This window comes from Aulonocara sp. 'chitande type north' Nkhata Bay, linkage group LG11, assembly GCF_057382095.1.
Source record: "Aulonocara sp. 'chitande type north' Nkhata Bay isolate Kocher_YH1m ecotype deep benthic linkage group LG11, A_spYH_male_GT1.1, whole genome shotgun sequence".
Taxonomy (NCBI): domain Eukaryota; kingdom Metazoa; phylum Chordata; class Actinopteri; order Cichliformes; family Cichlidae; genus Aulonocara; species Aulonocara sp. 'chitande type north' Nkhata Bay.
In genome coordinates, this window is record NC_141354.1 from 13,684,718 (window position 1) to 13,702,529 (window position 17,812).

The following is a 17,812-nucleotide window of genomic DNA, read 5'->3' on the forward strand; positions in this document are numbered from 1 at the left end:
CATCCGGTTTAGCTTTCCAAAGTAAAACCCAATTCGACAACTGTTACCACAGACTGGATAAAACAAAACAAAAAAATTTACTTACTATATGACTATTACTGAACTAGAGACAAATAAAATCAAAAATATAATTTAAATTATTATTACCAATTAACAAACTACGTTTATCCGAGGCAAATAATGGAAAATTACGCATTTTTGAGCGTACTGGAATGCTTTCATTTTAAAGTTAAACGCTTGTTGCAGAAAACAGCACTTGTGATTGGATACACACATAAAATGAAGAATTTTAGAGAAACCATTCCTGTTCGCGCTGTGTAAAAGTGTTACAAAGGTCCTTAGGCAGTATGATCAGTTCGTGGGGTCATTTATAATATTAAGGATGTGCACAGTTGACGATAAAGTGTAAATACATGCCAACCCGTGTGTGCTTGCACATATATTGACCAAATTCGTTTATAAAAAGCTCTTAATTTAACCATTTAAACCGGATGTGTTTTCAGTATCTAACAATATCCTGTTTGCCTTACATTTTATTGCACTTCCTGTGAAATTTGCAAACACGCTCACTTGACCATCCAGAGGCAGCCAGCAACACAAAGAGGCGTGCCGAACGACGCCGTTCTCGCAGCCCCCTGTGGAGATCTAAAAACAGACCACAAGAAGAGAACTGGGCACGAAATAATGCTTTTTTAAAAAGTGGTGGCGATCAGTTAATCGTAATTAATTATCAGTTCAGTTCAGGGTTCAGTTGCTGGAGTTTACCTTTTATCTTTCACTCTGCCTTTAAAGAAGTGGGTGAAGGATTTGGATATTTTACTTACATACTTAAGTATTAGAATGGCTTTTGGAGGTCTGACATATGAGATAAGAAAACTTATGATAATAAAAAGAATAACTGAAAAACTCGGAGCTTTATTGTGTAGATGTAGATGAATGTATGAATAAATATATAAAATAAACAAATATACACTAATACATAAATAAACGTCACGTATTTATTTTTTCAATTTTATTTTTAAATAAAAATTTACTTAATATTCACTTTTTTCTGGGTCTTGTGGAAAAAGAAATCTACAGGGGTGGAAAAAAAACCTCGCGTTCATGTTCCTTGGCCACGCCTTCTGCCGTATTTCGTCAATTTTGGGCGACAAAATAACTGTTCTTAAACCCAACCAATAAAATAAACAAAACAATAACAAGTGAATACAACCTGTTCGTAGGGGGTCAGCTAAACCTTTAGGGCACTACTTAAATCTGAATTACATTGCTAAGCCTTAATCGAGGGCATTAACGGTTTCTCTCATTACCGCACTTCGTCAATGTTACTCTTTTAAATTTGCCGCTGTTTACCCCGCCTGTAAAAAGATTAGCCGGCTAACCTGCTAGCGGGGAAGCCATGCTATATCATAGTGACATTAAGTTAACTCAAGCGGTGTTTTGTAAATTTACCTCCTGAACTGTGTGGACTTTTTTGAAAATGGAGGTGACGGACATTGGGAACAAAGAGGAGGGTAAAATCTGGCATCGAAAACCAACACCGGGGAAGAGGTAGGTTTAATTTTCACAAAAGTCTTCTTTAGTTTCTCAGACTGTCAGCAGCTGATGCTGCACGGACTCATTTACATGCGGGGCATCTTTATTACACATAGCGCTCTAAGTTGTCAGTCTGTATTCCCGTGATTGCTGTATTTTGGCACTCTTACTTTAAGTATTTTTGCTGTCTGTTGGTATTTACATAACGAATACTGATTCGTTACTACTGTTGTGATGAGTTATTTTATTTACTAATTGCAATCAAAGAATTAGTTATGTTTTACTAGTTCATTAAGGCAGCAGTAATCCTAGAAAACTATGAAACTTTAACTGTAGTTCTAGCAAATCGCAGATTTACAAATGATTTATGTTTGAATGTGAATCAAATTAAAGGAAATTTTGAATAAATAAATGAAAATCTTCTTCACAAGTCTCTGACTGGCTTCATGAATATAAAAATGTTGCGACTAGTGCACTGTGACCTCACCCCAAATTTCACCCCAATCAAACATCCGTGGATGAGACATGGATGAAATTGTCTATGGCAATTATTTATTATTAGTCCTTTATTTATCCAGGTAAAAAATCTCATTGAGATTAAAAATCTCATTTCCAAGAGAGACCTGGCATTTATTTGTTTGCTGTTTAGTTCAGTTTCTTTTGAACATGGAAGCAGTACACAGAAAGTCATGCAAAATACACTGCTTCACTTTGGCTGACTTAGTTGACATATCCAAAAGAGTGGGAAGAAGTGCACACTTATTTAACCCGACTCTTTGCCAGTAAATCCATTATTGTTTATCCTGCCTCTTTATTGATATTAACCTCAATAACAACAATATACATATTTATAATTTCACTTTTACTTGCATTTACATACACTGTGTGAAATACAAAATCCAAATACCTCCAATTTTGGTGTGTTGATTGCAAAATCTGAATAAACCTGGAATTCTAACTAATTAACCAGAGACATTTATTGACATTCAAACATCTCTCTCTTTCTTATACCTAACGAAAACCTTATCTTTATACCTGTTTCTGAACTGCTTTATCTTTGCACATTGCTTCAGTTCTAGTTTCACTCCACACACAGAAACACAAAAATATTTTCTTGTAGTACGCACAGTGACTGTTTTCAAGTTGCAAAAACCTTTAACTCTTTACTCCTTGAAACCCTACTAGGAGTAAAACCTTGGAGGTCTTTTGTTGCTTCCTGTCATATTTGGTTGTAGAACAGAACGAGTGAGTGTGCATCAGAAGTTAAAGAGGGTGGTCTCTGCCTCTGCAGCTGCCCTTGAAAAAAAACTGGAAACATCACATGGTCGTCACGCCACATCTTTGACTAACGTGTCATAACTCGTCATTAAGGGTTCATGGGAGGTCGTCAGATGTCATCTTGGGGTTGTTAAATTATGTAGTTAAATTCTTTCTCTTACAGAAAACATGCTTTGAATGTCTCGTGCTAGTTGATCATATTTTGCTGTGAACGAAATTTATGCAAAATTTGTATAATACTTAGTAACAAGCAAATTTTGTTCTTTTCATTTAGGTCGAATCCTTGTTGCTAATCATTCATTTTTAGGTTATTGTTTTTAGAAAATATTAAATAATGCAAGAATGATCTATTCACTCATTTTCTTTCTAACATTCTCTCACACCACCATCAAGGAGCCCAGAGATGAAATTTGATTTCGATTTCAGTTCTTTTATAAAGAATCTGTGCCAGTGAGAAATTGTTCTATTCCTAAGGTAATGTTAACATAGCTCATATCCCACACCTGTGTAAGTAAGACCTCAGGTGGTTAATGCAGACAGGTGCAGAGAGATCGTAGTAGATCTTTTCCTAGGTGACCACTAGGGAGCAGCGATGATTCACTCAGACACTATTTTGTCTCTGATGAGGTGCCTTGTTTGCCTTTTTCAGTGTGTTAGTGACTGTGGTCCGCACTGCTCAGCAGGCCAAGACGGTGCGTTTCCTCCACGTGGCCTTCGACACCACTGGTGATTCCTTCCTGGCTGGGGATCACCATGGCAACATTTATGTTTTTGACATCAGTAGAAACAGGTGTGTGGCTATGAGGGACACTTGGTTATTTAGTATATAAATGTACAGAATTCTGTATTGTTTAGGATTTACTTTTATCAACCAGGATTGTTTGATTCATAAATGTTCTTCCTTTGAATTAGAATATTAAATATATTCAGAATGGAGTCTTAAAACCTTTGATGCTTTTGAAATTTATTTGATTTTATTTTATTGATAGATTTCGGCTGGTGCAGAAAACAGGACAGGCGTGCACTTCTTTGGCATTTAGCCTCCGCAGGACTACAGAGTTCCTCGTGGCTTTGGCTGACTACACTATTAAATGCTTCGACAAAGGTACGTCCTCACACATAAAGTGCTGCTTAGTTTTTCATTTGTAGTTCATTGTACGGAATTATTGTAGGGTCTACCGTACAATATAAAGCGCCTTGAGGTGACTGTTGTTGTGATTTGGCGCTATATAAATAAAATTGAATTGTAATTTTATTCTTAACAAAAAATTTTTAAAGGATTTTCTTTATTGTAACCACAGCCAGCCAGCACTCTGCGGGTTTTTTCATTTCTCCCAGTAGCAGCTGGTCATTTTAATCCAAAATGTGTAATTTGGTTCTTCTTTTGAACTACAAATTAACTTGTTCTGGTTAATTACATAGACACTAAGCAGCTGGTGAGTTGGATGCGAGGTCACGAGGGAGCAGTCTCATCCATCTCCGTCCACAGCTCAGGCCGCTATGCAATCACCACATCCTCAGACACAGCGCAGCTCTGGGACCTGGACACGTTCCAAAGGAAGAGAAAGCTCAACATCAGGCAGTCTGTAGGCATACAGAGGGTGAGCATGCAGACATGCTCTGCAAACTATCCATCCATTTTCTTCTGCTTAGGCAATTAATGGTTGCAGGTGAGCTGGAGCTTGTTCTAGGTGCTATAGGTCGAGACGCACTAATTTGATATAAATGAATGGACATCCACACTGTAGACTGACCACGTCAGGTGTTGTTTGCATTGCAGGTGTTTTTCTTGCCTCTCAGCAACACCATCCTCAGCTGTTTCAGTGATGATTCCATCTTTGCGTGGGAGAGTGACACACTTTTCTGCAAATACCAGCTCCCTGTTCCCGATTGTGGACCCAGAATCTTCTACAAGGCCTTTGCTGTCACACGGTGGGTCTCTCATCTCACAGCCACTCATTAACAGCCCCTTACAAAAGTCTCTAACTAATGCATACTTGTGCTGTGTTGGCAGTGACGGTAAGAGCCTTGCAGCAGGTGGGCGCTCCAACCTGCTGCACCTGTGGTGTCTGGACACCAAACAGCTGCTCAGGGTGATTCAGATGCCCACGCAGGTTCGAACTGTCAGACAGCTGGAATTCCTGCCCGACAGCTTCGACGGAGGAGCCAGCCAGGTACAAACAGCACTACCAGAAGGGTTTAGGTTTTTTCCAGTTTTCTTGTTTTCATGTTAAAAATAACGTTCTCAAAAATTATTCCTCAAGTAGATTTTTTTTTAAGATAATCTCATATCTTGTACATTGAAGAGAAAATTAACTGGCATGTAACTAATATGGCTATATGCTGTTAATTTGTACATTTCCTCTGAATTTCTCAGTTTCCTTTTTGGTTATAACTTTAATGTCTTATAGACACTGGGTGTGTTGAGCCAGGATGGTGTGATGCGGTTCATCCACATTCACACATGCAAGCTTCTCTTTCACGTGGGTTCCCATGATGAATCCATCACTACAGTGGCAGTAAGCCCTAACGGCCGACACATTGTGGCGATCATGGATAATGGAAGCGTCAATATCTACAGCGTCCAGAGTCTCACGCAGGAATTAAACAAGGTGACAAGCAAGAATGTGATGAATAGGGTTCATACCAAAAGTTACCACATGTCTTGATTGGAAATTTTGTGTGTGCGCGTGTGTGTGTTTGATTGTTTGTTTTACCCTGGCACTCTCCACAGCCGCCTCCCTCTCAGGTGGCAGTAGTCTCTGGTGGTGAAGCTGATCAGGACTTTTCAAACCTAAAGGTCAAGGTAAGGTCAGAGGCTGTTCAAAGACCAACCAAGAGTTCAGGCAGACGCACACAAGTGAAGACCCTTAGACCTCCTGCTGGGACTACAGCTGAGGATAAAGAGGTAAACTGCTAGAACACACATCATTTTGTGGATGTAATGACTGTGTAAGCTAAAGGGTTGTTTTGAATTTAGTTTCTTTGTGAACAGAATGAACTTCCAGCTGGTTTAAATAAGAAGAGACTGGTGGCTCTGCTAAAGGCATTTGGAGAATACCCAGCTAAATACAGGTAAACACAACTTTCACCAGGAAGATTTAGGCATGCATGTAGAAAAATAATAAGTAATTTTCTATATTTGCATTGCAGAATGTTTGTGTGGCGGTCCTTGCTGTGCCTGCCAGAGAATCATGCAGCATACAGCAGTCTGACAGACAAAGGCCTACATTCAGCCTTCCTCACTCTGCATGAGAAATACCCCATCAAAAGTCACAAACTGCTGAGAGGACTGCAGAGGTGCTCACACTCACGCATATAATCCAATTCAATGCAGTGTTAATTATTTAGAACCAGGTCACAACAACAGTCACCTCGAGGCGCTTTATTTTGGAGGGTAAAGATAGAGTACCTATTTGAAAGAAACCTTAACAATCACGCAAACACTTGGCGACAATGGGAAGGAAAAACTCCCATCCTCCGCAACCTGTTGGGGGTGAGGGGAAAGAAAAGAGAGTGCGAGACAGGACAAAAAGGCAATTCAAAAACTTACACAAGTGTTGGTGTCTCTCAGTCCATCTTGACCCAGTTTTACTGTCAAGAAAACTATAGAAGACTCGATGTTGAAACCTTAACAGGAACTTTTCCTCCGTGTGTAAAAGGGCACTAATGGGTTAACTCAAGAACCACCACCGCCAGATTTGTATGTTTAATGAGCATACAGCATAGTTGGACCCAAAAACATTGTGACTGCTTGTTTTGTCTTCTTCACAGGGTGTTGTCTGCTTTAGCTCACTGGGCAGCCATCTTTGGAGAGGTGGAATACCTTCCTCTGGTAGCTTTTCCTTTTGTCAAGCTCTTCCAGAACAATCCGATGCTCTGCTTCGAAGTGGTGGCCACTGTCATAGGTATTTTCTTACAGAGCTCCATCATCGCTGTGTGTTTTTGCAATATTACATCGGCAAACATTTGAAAACTTGATCAGTCTGAGAATGGTACTGCTACAAGCATGAGGTCAAAATACACTGCTGCTTAGAGTGTACAGACACTTCTGATTGCTATATAAATTTGATCCAAATGCAAAAGTCCTCTTTTCTTTTAGTCAACCTGAACCTTTCACAGGAATCTCTGCTGATTCAGTTGTTTGGTTGTGCAGTGAACTGGTGCCAGCACTGGTTTGAGTATTTCCCCAACCCTCCACTGAATATCCTGAACATGGCAGAGAATGTCCTGGCTCATCATGACAAGGAGCTGCTGCAGCACCTGGTGGACTGTGGCGTTACTTCGCAGGTAACAGAAGCTGCAGAACCACAGAGAGGCTGTCAGATAATGTGCCATAAAATTGCACGCGCTCAGTGGGATCACACGTTCTCTGCACTTTTATGACACTTCTCCCCGCTTGCTCTAGCTCTTCGTGTGGCCCCTGCTGGAGACCTTCTTCTCAGAGGTTCTGACTCGGGATGAGTGGCTGAAACTGTTTGACAACATTTTCTCCAACCATCCATCATTTCTGCTGATGGCCTGTGTGGCTTACATCATCTGTTGCCGTGAGCCTCTCCTCCTCTGCTCACAGAAGCAAGACTTTGAGGTACTTTTCCCATCATTTTTTCTCATCTAATCTAATCCAGGAGAACACAAATTTTGACACATAATGAACTTTTCTGTCTCTCCTCTTCTGTAGTATTTCTTCCACCATCGTAACAACATGGATGTTGGAGCAATGGTAAAGGAGGCCTACCGACTCATGAGCAGCACACCAGCTGACATCCATCCCAGGGCCATGCTCTCTGACTTTACACCACTGACCAAAGGCCAGTACCCTGTGTTCAATCATTACCCAGAATTCATAGTGGAATACCAAAGCAGGGAGAAGGAGAAGATACGACTGCAGGAGATGGAGTATCTCAGAGAGAGGTGAGATTAAAACAAAACAATAATAAAGAAAGAAAGAAAAAAAAAGTTTTTTGTAATAGTAAATATTAAAACTTAATATAAGGAGGGAGGAAGAAGGCATAACATGTAAGTGTGTGTTCAGGCAGGAGGTGTCAGCAATGCGTGCAGATTTTTTACGTCGCCAGGCTGAAGAGGAGGCCTTTTATGCACAACAGGTAGATTAATTTTTCCGAATTCTGAAAGGAGTATATTACTGTAATCCTCAGACTGTGCGGCGTTCAACACAAACAAACACTTAAAATAAAGTGGAAATAAAGGGAATCAGTTTTTACTGTTTTAATTGAATCTGTTTTAGGAGCTGCTGCAGAAAGCAGAAGAACAGCGCAGAAACATTCTGTCACAGGAAGAGGAGAGACTGACACAGCAGAGGGCAAAGTACACGTTGCACCTTTGAAAATGAAGTATGACTTAAATGAATGACGGGAGTTCAGAGAATGGGTTGGTGACACTGTGCTGTGTTGTTCAGGTTGGCCGCCATGAAGAGAGAGCTCAAGGTGAAGGAGTTAGAGCTGCTGGACACAACCAGAAGACGCTTTCTCAAACACCAGCAGGACCTGAGAGCCTCACAGTTACAAAGACTAGACCAGGAGATCAGCAGGAAGGTAAATGCAGCAAGTTACACATAAAACATATATACTGGTAGATTTCAAGTTTCAATGATTTATCTCTTCTGTGTATTGTGGATGGTAATGTTTAGCACGTGGCAGCACGGTGGCACAGTGGTTAGCACTGTTGCCGCACAGCAAGAAGGTCCTGAGTTCAATCCCACCATCAGGCCAGCAGGGTCTTTCTGTGTGGAGTTTGCATGTTCTCCTCGTGTTTGCGTGGGTTCTCCCCGGGTACTCCGGCTTCCTCCCACAGTCCAAGTTAATTGATAAATCCAAATTGTTAATTGATAAATCCAAATTGTTAATTGATAAATCCAAATTGTTAATTGATAAATCCAAATTGCCCATAGGTGTGTTAGCCCTGTGACAGACTGGTGACCTGTCCAGGGTGTACCCCGCCTCTCGCCCTATGACAGCTGGGATAGGCTCCAGCACCCCCCGCGACCCTGAAAAGGATAAGCGGATGGATGTTAATGTTTAGATGTGTATGTGTACACTTCACTATGTTAGTAATCTGGTTCATATAGTGGAAGTTTAGCACATTATAAATCCTGTAATGGACCGGAACACCAAAATGACTCAGTGTATTGTCACAGAGATTTATGTGCTTGTTGATATTTTGTGCTGCAAATGACTCTTTATGACCAGGAGACAGCTGCAGCAGTCCAGGATCTCGAGGTCAGACAGATGGAGATGGAGGTTCAAAGGAAACAACTTGAACAGGTGACAAACACCCTCCTGACTCCCTACCAGCCTCACCTCCTTCACTCTGCACTTCTTCCCTTTGTGTTAGTACATTTCTTTCCAATAGTGACTCTCATTAACCTGGAAAACAATTTCTAAGTAAAATGTGTTTCACGAACCAAGTTTTGGTTATAGCCAAAACAGTTACAGCTTCCAGTTAAATGCTCAATTAAGATCACTCAAGCATGAGACCTGTTACGCTTTGGGTAAAGTCTTGTGAAATGTGGTTTCACAGATGTTTATATAATTCCCAGCACTGTGACTGTTATTAAAAGTTCCACTGTCTAATCAGTTTTGCTGCTTTTCTTTCATGGTTTTTCCACCACTGTCCCAGCGTTTATTGAAAGAGCAGGAGCGTGCAGGACGAGAGGACGAGGAGCAAGTGGAGAGGAGAACGAGGCCGGCGGAAAGAGAGGGAAAGAGTTGCACAGAGCTGCTGCGTAACGCTGAGGAAGACATGCAGGCTAGTTACAAATTCCAGTGTAATTGTCAAACATGAAGTCGTGTGTCCATCTGGCTTTTCAACAGGAGCAGTAGAGTCACCTAAATCATATTTCTCCACAAACACACACACAGAGCCGGGAGGAGTTCCTCGGAGGGGCACGTCAGCTGGGCCTGGAGTCAGACTGGAGGGAGGTGAGGGAACGCCTGCAGCAGGCGGACTCTGGGCAGGACAGGACGAGAGAGGGACTGACAGAGACGGACACTGTGGGAGATGTGGCAGGAAGGAAGGTGAGAACAACATGCAGAGCTGGCAAAAATACAGACATTCTGCATTTAAGAAGTACATACACTTGTGTTACAAACTTGAGTAAAACTTGAAGTACTGATTAATGGGGGAGGGGCGGCATGGGGTGTACTAGACCATATTTATTTCAAGGCTTTTGTTTTTCAGATTTATAGAGAAATAAAATATTTTGTTTTAGATTATAATTCTATAAAGTAAAATAAAAAAAAACATAAAATAAAAATAAAAGATTTTTATAAAGCCCGATAAAATGTACATATACCAGTAAAAAGCCACTGACCTTGGGCTGTTAGGCTGGACACTGAATTATTATTAAAAACATCATAACAATGACTTGGTATCACAGCACAGGGCACACGAGCACACACCAAATCTATCCAGTCTCTTTTTGCCTCCTAATGTCAGAAAGTCCCCCCTTCAAGAAAATAGAGTAATGGGAATTTTATTTTATGCCTTAGTTTAGATTGCATGTATGCTTTATTTGACATTACTGTACTTGAGAGTGCTTATATATTATTTATAACCAGTGGAATTCTTGATTACTAAAATAACTGTTTGCTGCAGCCCTGATTTTTATTATGTGTCGGCTTGAAAAGTGACAGAATATATGAGTTTTTATTGGGCTTTTATGTGAGACCTTAAGACAAATCTTTGTGATCCCAGTTGATTGTTATCATCATCATCTGATGTAATGTGAGCATTGTTCATTTAAAGAATGACTGCTTGTTAATTTGCAGTGGGATGAGGTGATGACTCTCAGAGCTCTGCTACAGGATCATCACCAACCATGCCCTTCAGCATTTACAGGTATTACCGCCTCACTGCCACACACAGACACACACACAGTCTATTATTCAGACTCATCTCAGTGTATTTATTGTTTATCAGATGGTGAGGGGCAGACGAGGATAAGGTCACCGTGTTTGAGTAGAGACCCTCTACACAGACACGGTGCCGTCACTCCTGTCAGGACTAACTCCTTCACCACTGCGAGACCAGCAGGAAGTCAGGTGTTGTGTCTGAACAGCAGCTCACCCTCAGAGAGCACCTCCACCAACTGTAAGTCCTTGTTATCACCATGTTTTTTAAAAATTAAGTGGCAAAATGTATTTCCCCATCGGTTTACCAAAGCTGGGTAGTATTTCAAGTAATGATCTATTGTAACCACCGCACGATTATAATCTGATTATAATAATCTGTTACTAATCTGTCAAGTGTTGGAGCACAACTACAAACTGTGAAGCTGCCTTCCTTCTATCCTCCTTTGTCAAATGTGTTTTTGTATCAGTAATCCTTTCTTTCTTTTCCTGTCAGTCTCACTGGACCGAGGTCGGGCCCAGCTGGACAGCAGTGAGAGAGAACTGCTGAAGGAAATCAGAGAACTGAGACAGAAGCTGGCAGCAAGAGCCAAAGAGGGCAGCTCTGCCTCCTCACAGTCTGTCCACACACTGTCCTCCCAGTGACCACAACTCCCTCAAACTCTGGCTTCACAGAGTCACAGAAACATATTCTTATCTCGAGACCTCTGGAACAGACGGACAGTGAATCAGACCGATGAGCTAACTGCTTCCAAAGAATGTTTTTGCCATCCATCCCTCCACCTTAAAGTACAAATGCAGTCAAACAGCTTCCACTCTTCATCCTCATGAAAACTCATGTTTTAGCAAAACACAAGTCGAGAACAGAAACAGTTTATTTCAGTTTCTGGCTTTGTTTGTGCTTCATGTCATGTGCACATTGTTGCTCGCATCAACCTGTAATGTTTGGGTGGTTCTCTCAAAAACCAGCTTTGACTATTTTTCTTTAAGCAGTGTGTAAGACCATCTGACATACTCTCGGTACTGTGTGTAACGGACTCACACGCTTCTTCTGCAGAGTCCATAGTGAAGAATAAACTGTTTAAATTTGCTGTCATGTTTTTAACAGATGTGCAGTTCTTACATGAGTCCTTTTTTACTTTAATGTATTTTGTATTTGCTTTATTTAAAATCTATTTGCATAAAAACATTTAAAAATCTGCATTGATCTTTGTGTCATTATGACTTTCTTTATCAGAGTCATGTATTTTTAAAAAACAAACTTTAATTTAAATATCTGCAGTCACACTTTTCTGTATTCAGAATGCATTTAGGTTGGGTTATAATTTAGATGAGAGGATTTATGATTTGATTAGAGTTAGAGATTAGACTCTACCAAAGCAGAAGTGCAAAAACACTGACCTATGGGCCTCTTCTCACTGTCTGGGTGTGGCATTAACTGTCATCACTTTTGGTCTTGTGAGCATCCAGGTGTTATTTGACATGAGCTGAACTGGCAGCGATCTCCATTCCTGTCACTCACTGCTTTCTATCTCTCCACCCATGTTTTATCTGTGCTCACCTGTTCTTCTGCATCACTCTGTCACAGGCCATGGGAAGGAAACTGCAAAGCATGCACTGCCCTGTTGTCACTGCCAAAGTTAATTAACAAACAAAAGCACAAACAGGGAGGTATTGGAGCCACAGAATCACATCTAAAAGCAGAATTTCTTTGAATGATGTCTCAAATTTTACAGGCTAATATTTTTATTCTATCTTTGCATCATTTCCTGTAAATTTCTTTATCTTTACCTTCACAGTTACACACTTGAAGGTCACTGTCTTACACCCACAGTCTGACTGACTCACTTTTCACCTGTCACTTCTCATTATGTTTTAGGAAACCATCTTGCCCTCAGCAGGGGTGGATCTACCTTTCTCTCTTTACCTGTCTGCATGTCTGAATCAGTAGATCTCTCTTAGAGAAACTGATTTCCAGAGCTGTAACGTCAGCATGCTAACTTTTCTCTAACCTGAAAATAAGGCTTTGTATCCATGGATGCCTCCAACAGTGTGTCTGCGCTGTGGTACAGGACGTCCAAGCCGCTGGGGAAGGTAAGGCGACGTCTCCAAGACCTCCGCATCCCTTCCTCCTCCTATGATTTCATATCTAGCAGCTCCACAGTGGACCTGAGCCACAACGAGAGCGCTCGTCTTGCAGCGGACTGTCTGCTCAGCCGGGGCTTGGAGGATTACCACGAGGTGTTGAGAGCAGAGGGAGAAGTGGACTTTCTGTCAGAGCCAGAGAAGAATTACATCCTGAAGAATGGGAGGGATAGTCACACAGGTTAGAAATATTTCCGTGCATCTTTAATGTTCCCATTATCCCAGGTTGAGTTGCTTTAAATGGTTTTCTGTCTCATGCAGATGATCCTAGTGAGCAGCATGATGATGGCAAAGAGTTGGAGAGTTTATCTGCTGGCTCAAACTCTCCCACACAGTGCTCTGAAGTGTCAGCAGACAGTGACTGTACTCTGGCAGAGTCAGGTCAGTGTCAGCTGAAAGGTACTAATGGAGTACTAAATATTTTGTAAAAGTGTTTAAATCCTCTGTAGGTCAGTGCACATTTTGGGGGCAATGTATTTTTGAGCTTTCTGTTGCAATTCACTGCTGTTTATAGTTTTCTTTTGCTCCTTTTCATAGACGTGAAATCGAGCGGTCCTGTGTTGGTTAAACAGATGATTCAAGTTTTCTTCCCCTCAGACTGCAGAGCAGCTGGCATGAAAGACCTGGTTAGGCAGTTCATCAGAAAGGCTAAACTGGTATGCCTGGATGTGTCTGTGTGTTTCTTTGTGTATGTTTGTACATGTAAAAAGGAATATACCATGCATACCCGCGCATGTGAAATAAAAACCCAGTGCTGGATCTTGTGAGCTGAGGCAGTGTGAGTGATCTCTGTGACTGCAGGTGTTTGGTAAAGTGATTCCTCAGTAACTCATAACCACGTGTCTATAGGCCCTGGCTATAGTGGTGGACAGCTTCAGTGACGTGGAGCTGCTTTGCGATCTTCTGGAGGCGAGCAAGAAGAGAAACGTGTCTGTACATCTGCTGTTGGACCAGCTGAACCTGAACCTGTTTGTTAGCATGTGGCAGGACCTCAAACTCGACAGTAAAAACTTTCCTGTGAGTCCACTCGTCATTCTCTTTCTCACTACCTTCAAATTGCAGCACTCTTCTGAAGAAATCAAGAGTAAAAACGTTAAGTATCCATATACATGCTTTATATCTTGTTCTTTTTTTTATCTTGTAACCATGCAACCTTAAATCAAGCCTGCCAGAGAACCACAGTATCTCTGATGCAACAGTACAGCACAAGCAAACACTGTACATGGAAAGCACCTTCACCGAGCTCTATATGATGACCATGCTGTTTTCTTTTTTGTCTGATGTGATGTTTTCTTCTTTCATGAGCCAGCATTTGATCTTTAAGGGACTTTTCCTAAAACACGCTGCTGCCACTGGATCATGTAACAAAAATGGCTGATGCCCATCCCTGTTGTTCTGGGATGGGCATTTTAACTCAGTAATCTGTAGTCTAGGCAGGTACCACAATTATCACTTCCAAATTAGGATTTGTTTTCTTAGCCCTGGAAGTTGCTGCTTAAAAGACTGCTTATGACAATCAGTAAACAAATGATATGTTTGTCAAGATAAATATCTACATCCATCAATGATACAGCAATAAAAATACAAATGATACAGTTTGTGTTAAATAATTGTGTGTGTGTGCACAGAAACTGTCAGTACACAGCGTCTATGGACAGACCTACTGTGCAAAGACAGGCAGGAAGCTGAAAGGTCAGATTGCAGAGAGTTTTATCATCAGTGACTGGACTGAAGTGCTGACTGGTTCATACAGGTATAAACATGCAGGAACATCATCATTATCAACAATTTTTGTATGTATTCTCTTAAATTTTCTGTTGTACAATTAGTAACCGTGTGTGTGTGTGATCGTGTGATCCCTTCAGCTTCTCCTGGTTGTCCTGGCAGGTCCATCGGAGTCTTGCTGTTCTGTTAAAGGGCAGCGCAGTCACATGTTTCCTGCAGGAATTTCACAGGCTGCACTCCAGCTCCAAACCCGTCACCGGCTTTGTCACCTTTATCACTGTGCCCCACACTCTTTGCCGACACGCCACATCACATGCGGCTCTTCATAGCGATACTGGTATCAGTAAGCAGACATCAAACCAGACAGGTCTTCAGTGGGACTGGAATAAAGATGCTGAAAACACTCAGACAAAAGCAGCTGGGACAGTTCTACATAAACCCCAGAGCCCAGCACTGGTGAGCAGCCGGGGGGATAACCAACCTCAGCACAGAGCAGACACTGGTACACAAATCCAAAGAAAACCTCTGCAGCTGTACCCGAAGCCTTTGATTCAACCAGAAATGGAGCGTGAGGTGCAGAGTAAATCTGTGGAAAAGCCCAAATATACAATGGAATCTGGACACACAAGGCATAATGAAAAAGAGAAGAGCGAATACCAGATTCAGAGCCACCTAAACCTGCCTGATCATACCCACTACATCAGCACTACAGCTGAAAAGAATGCAGCGATTCAAGAGTCAGACCCTCCGCACACTGTGTCCCCGACACACAGACAGCACAGGACTGTACTCTGTGAAACACCTTTGAAGAATTCAAATCTTGATCCTGCAGACGTGGCTACCGAAGGGCTCTTCTTTCAGCAGAGGAACAGAAACACAAACCCTCTGAGGACTGCTGCAGACCTGAACACACAGAGAGGACAGCGGAGCTCCTCACACAGTTTCAAACCCAAACCGGAACTTCAACATGATAATCCCAAACTCCACCCTCCTCCTACAACACAACACAAACAAGCAAACACCACTCATCAGTTTCTTTTTACACCTCTAAGAGGACACACACCTGGTGTGCAAACCAAATTCTCCTTTCTAGAAACCAGGAGGCAGGCTCAGCCACAGAGGTACTACCAGCCCCAGCTCCAACCACAAACTATCAAAGAGCTTCCAGCTTCAACAGGAGCTCATCTTAGGCCTCAGCTTCAGAAAGACCCAAAGCTCTTTCTTCCAGGTACAGCAGCCCAGATTAATCTTCAGTCCCACGCTTTCCAGCAGCCTAATCCCCTTTGGAGGCTAAACTGGAGCCCCCAGAATCATCCTATGGAGCGTCACAGCTCCTTCAGGACCCCCCATAGGATGGGACAGATGGCTGGCTGGGGGCCTTTACAGAGCAGCATGAATACACCACTGAGAAGAAGCAAGAGTATGAACGAGAGACAGACAGCAGGGTTCAGTCTAAACAGAACGTTTAGCTAACTCTATATTGGTCACATTTATCCACCCACAGACACACAGGAGCTGCAGCTATAAAAACAACACAATATCCTCATAAGTTTCACTGAGCTTGGGTGATATTTTAATGTAAACCTCTTGAAATTATACTAGACCAAGAGATGAGCTTATTATTGCTACAAGTCCAGCAGCTGTATCTGCGTATTTTTGTTAAAATAAAATATAACTTCATGACAACGTGTAATCTGTTACATGTCTTTAATCCTGAAAGGTGTGTTAAAGTAGAACATTTGGGGTAATTTTACAGCCGCTACACACACTCACGAAAGTGCTTTCTGTTATTAAACATCTGCTAAGGTTGATGTTGAGTGGAGCGATGTGAGGAGTTAATCTGTTGCCACTAACGTGAAGAGAACAAACAACAAGCCTACACTGTCCTGAGAGATTTTATTATCTGCATAATGCTCAGAACAGCTTGTCTGATACAAACAGCATCTGAAACAGACTTTTTTTTATCAGAAATATAGAAATACTGTGTTTAAACTAACAACCACAAGCAACATGTGAAGCAGAACATGAAGCAGTTAAAATAATTCACTTTGTTTCATGGTTTAATGCAAAAAAGAGTCACTGCTGTATAGTTATTGAAATAGTGATGGCTTAGTCACTATGCTCTTTGTCTGAACCATCTTCAGCTGGTTCTTCACTTCCTTCCTGTCTGTGTTCACCTTTGTAAACAGTCAACACTGCAGCATGAGGATATTGTGTTTCATGCTGCTGCCCGTCAGTCTCTAACACGCCTGTCAGTAAGATCTTGTTCCACCAGCGCTGTCTGAAGATGTGCAAAGAGACACTGGTCAGGCTCTCCCCATCCTGGTAGTCCTCCCTCATCTTCTCTGGGATCAGGTCCTCTGACATCACCAAGATCAAAGAGAGAAAAACTGTTGGTTTATAAAAAGGAGCCAATTTAATCCAAACTGTCAGGAATTTAAGCCTTGTGACAAGAGCAACTTTAAATACAAAAAAACCTGAAAAATTACATTTTGTAGGTCTTAAAGGCAAATTAAATGACAAAATAAAGGTGAAAGAAAATTTGTCAAGTTCTTCTTAACTTTCAATAAAAACACAATGTAACACAGTGCTGACTACATCTGTGCACTTTGGCTGTGTGAAATGAAATGACAGAAATGTCCTTTTTAATGAGACAACTTGTTGGGTAGGAAACATGGAAATGAGCAAACTAGGATCAAGACTCGGGGAAATATTCAAATACTGATGCTGCTGATAAAAATGTAAACTGATGGTCATCAATGGACACTTGTTTATCAGCTATAAAAGTACCAGTTAACTAAGCTGGATGTTTTTTCATGAAGTGTTTGATATAAGAGAGCACAGACTAAATTGAATGAGTGACAGTACCTGATAGTTTCCTTGTCTCACAGCCAGCTCACCTCTGAACTTGTAAACTTTCTGCTTCAGTATCCAGAGCAGCACTGTGACAAAACCACTGCAGAGAGAAACAAATTTACTACACAAAGCTGTTAGAGGATGCTGCTCAGTCAGTCACTGCCAGTGAAGTGCATGTCCTTACTTTTGCCATGATCCAGCAGCTACTCAGCTTCCTTAATGAAGGAGTTACTGTGTTCACAAAGTTGGGTCTCCAGATCACCCATCCACCAGGTGGCGTGATGATGTGGTGAGATGAAAAAAAATGAATTGACAAACATTTGTGCTCCATTTGCAGTTTTATTTTTACAAGGTTCACACATGACAGACATTAATAAATCATGTTTTAAATTAAGGGAAAA

At 41.4% G+C, this 17,812-nt stretch overlaps 2 protein-coding genes across 3 annotated transcripts; both read left to right on the plus strand.

The window, feature by feature from the left end:
- The first annotated feature begins 1,153 nt into the window (after positions 1-1,153).
- tbc1d31 (TBC1 domain family, member 31) lies at positions 1,154-11,834 on the plus strand. 2 transcript variants are annotated; one of them, XM_086310651.1, is made up of 23 exons: positions 1,154-1,551; positions 3,464-3,604; positions 3,804-3,919; positions 4,237-4,415; positions 4,595-4,746; positions 4,829-4,988; positions 5,226-5,426; positions 5,549-5,722; positions 5,795-5,889; positions 5,968-6,114; positions 6,589-6,722; positions 6,971-7,104; positions 7,223-7,402; positions 7,496-7,728; positions 7,850-7,922; positions 8,063-8,142; positions 8,234-8,369; positions 9,024-9,098; positions 9,454-9,582; positions 9,696-9,851; positions 10,605-10,674; positions 10,756-10,926; positions 11,182-11,834. In XM_086310651.1, exons 1-23 carry the CDS (start codon positions 1,481-1,483, stop codon positions 11,328-11,330), a joined length of 3,156 nt encoding a protein of 1,051 aa, XP_086166777.1. In that variant the 5' UTR covers positions 1,154-1,480; the 3' UTR covers positions 11,331-11,834. The 2 variants fall into 2 exon arrangements, with proteins under 2 accessions (XP_086166777.1, XP_086166779.1); XM_086310653.1 differs by having other exon boundaries at positions 5,810-5,889.
- Positions 11,835-11,962: 128 nt separating this feature from the next.
- LOC147318612 (uncharacterized) lies at positions 11,963-16,199 on the plus strand. The gene is made up of 6 exons (XM_086310654.1): positions 11,963-13,011; positions 13,092-13,211; positions 13,368-13,486; positions 13,680-13,847; positions 14,459-14,583; positions 14,696-16,199. Exons 1-6 carry the CDS (start codon positions 12,720-12,722, stop codon positions 16,026-16,028), a joined length of 2,157 nt encoding a protein of 718 aa, XP_086166780.1. The 5' UTR covers positions 11,963-12,719; the 3' UTR covers positions 16,029-16,199.
- The last annotated feature ends 1,613 nt before the right edge of the window (positions 16,200-17,812 follow it).

What these genes read in the sequence shown, in the direction of transcription:
- tbc1d31 (XM_086310651.1), top strand. Translation starts at nt 1,481, where the DNA reads ATGGAGGTGACGGACATTGGGAACAAAGAGGAGGGTAAAATCTGGCAT. An exon ending in TTTGACATCAGTAGAAACAG is followed by an intron (nt 3,605 to 3,803) that starts GTGTGTGGCTAT and finishes TTTTATTGATAG; the next exon opens with ATTTCGGCTGGTGCAGAAAA. An exon ending in ACTGTGGCGTTACTTCGCAG is followed by an intron (nt 7,105 to 7,222) that starts GTAACAGAAGCT and finishes CGCTTGCTCTAG; the next exon opens with CTCTTCGTGTGGCCCCTGCT.
- LOC147318612 (XM_086310654.1), top strand. Translation starts at nt 12,720, where the DNA reads ATGGATGCCTCCAACAGTGTGTCTGCGCTGTGGTACAGGACGTCCAAG. An exon ending in TGGGAGGGATAGTCACACAG is followed by an intron (nt 13,012 to 13,091) that starts GTTAGAAATATT and finishes TGTCTCATGCAG; the next exon opens with ATGATCCTAGTGAGCAGCAT. An exon ending in TCGACAGTAAAAACTTTCCT is followed by an intron (nt 13,848 to 14,458) that starts GTGAGTCCACTC and finishes GTGTGTGCACAG; the next exon opens with AAACTGTCAGTACACAGCGT.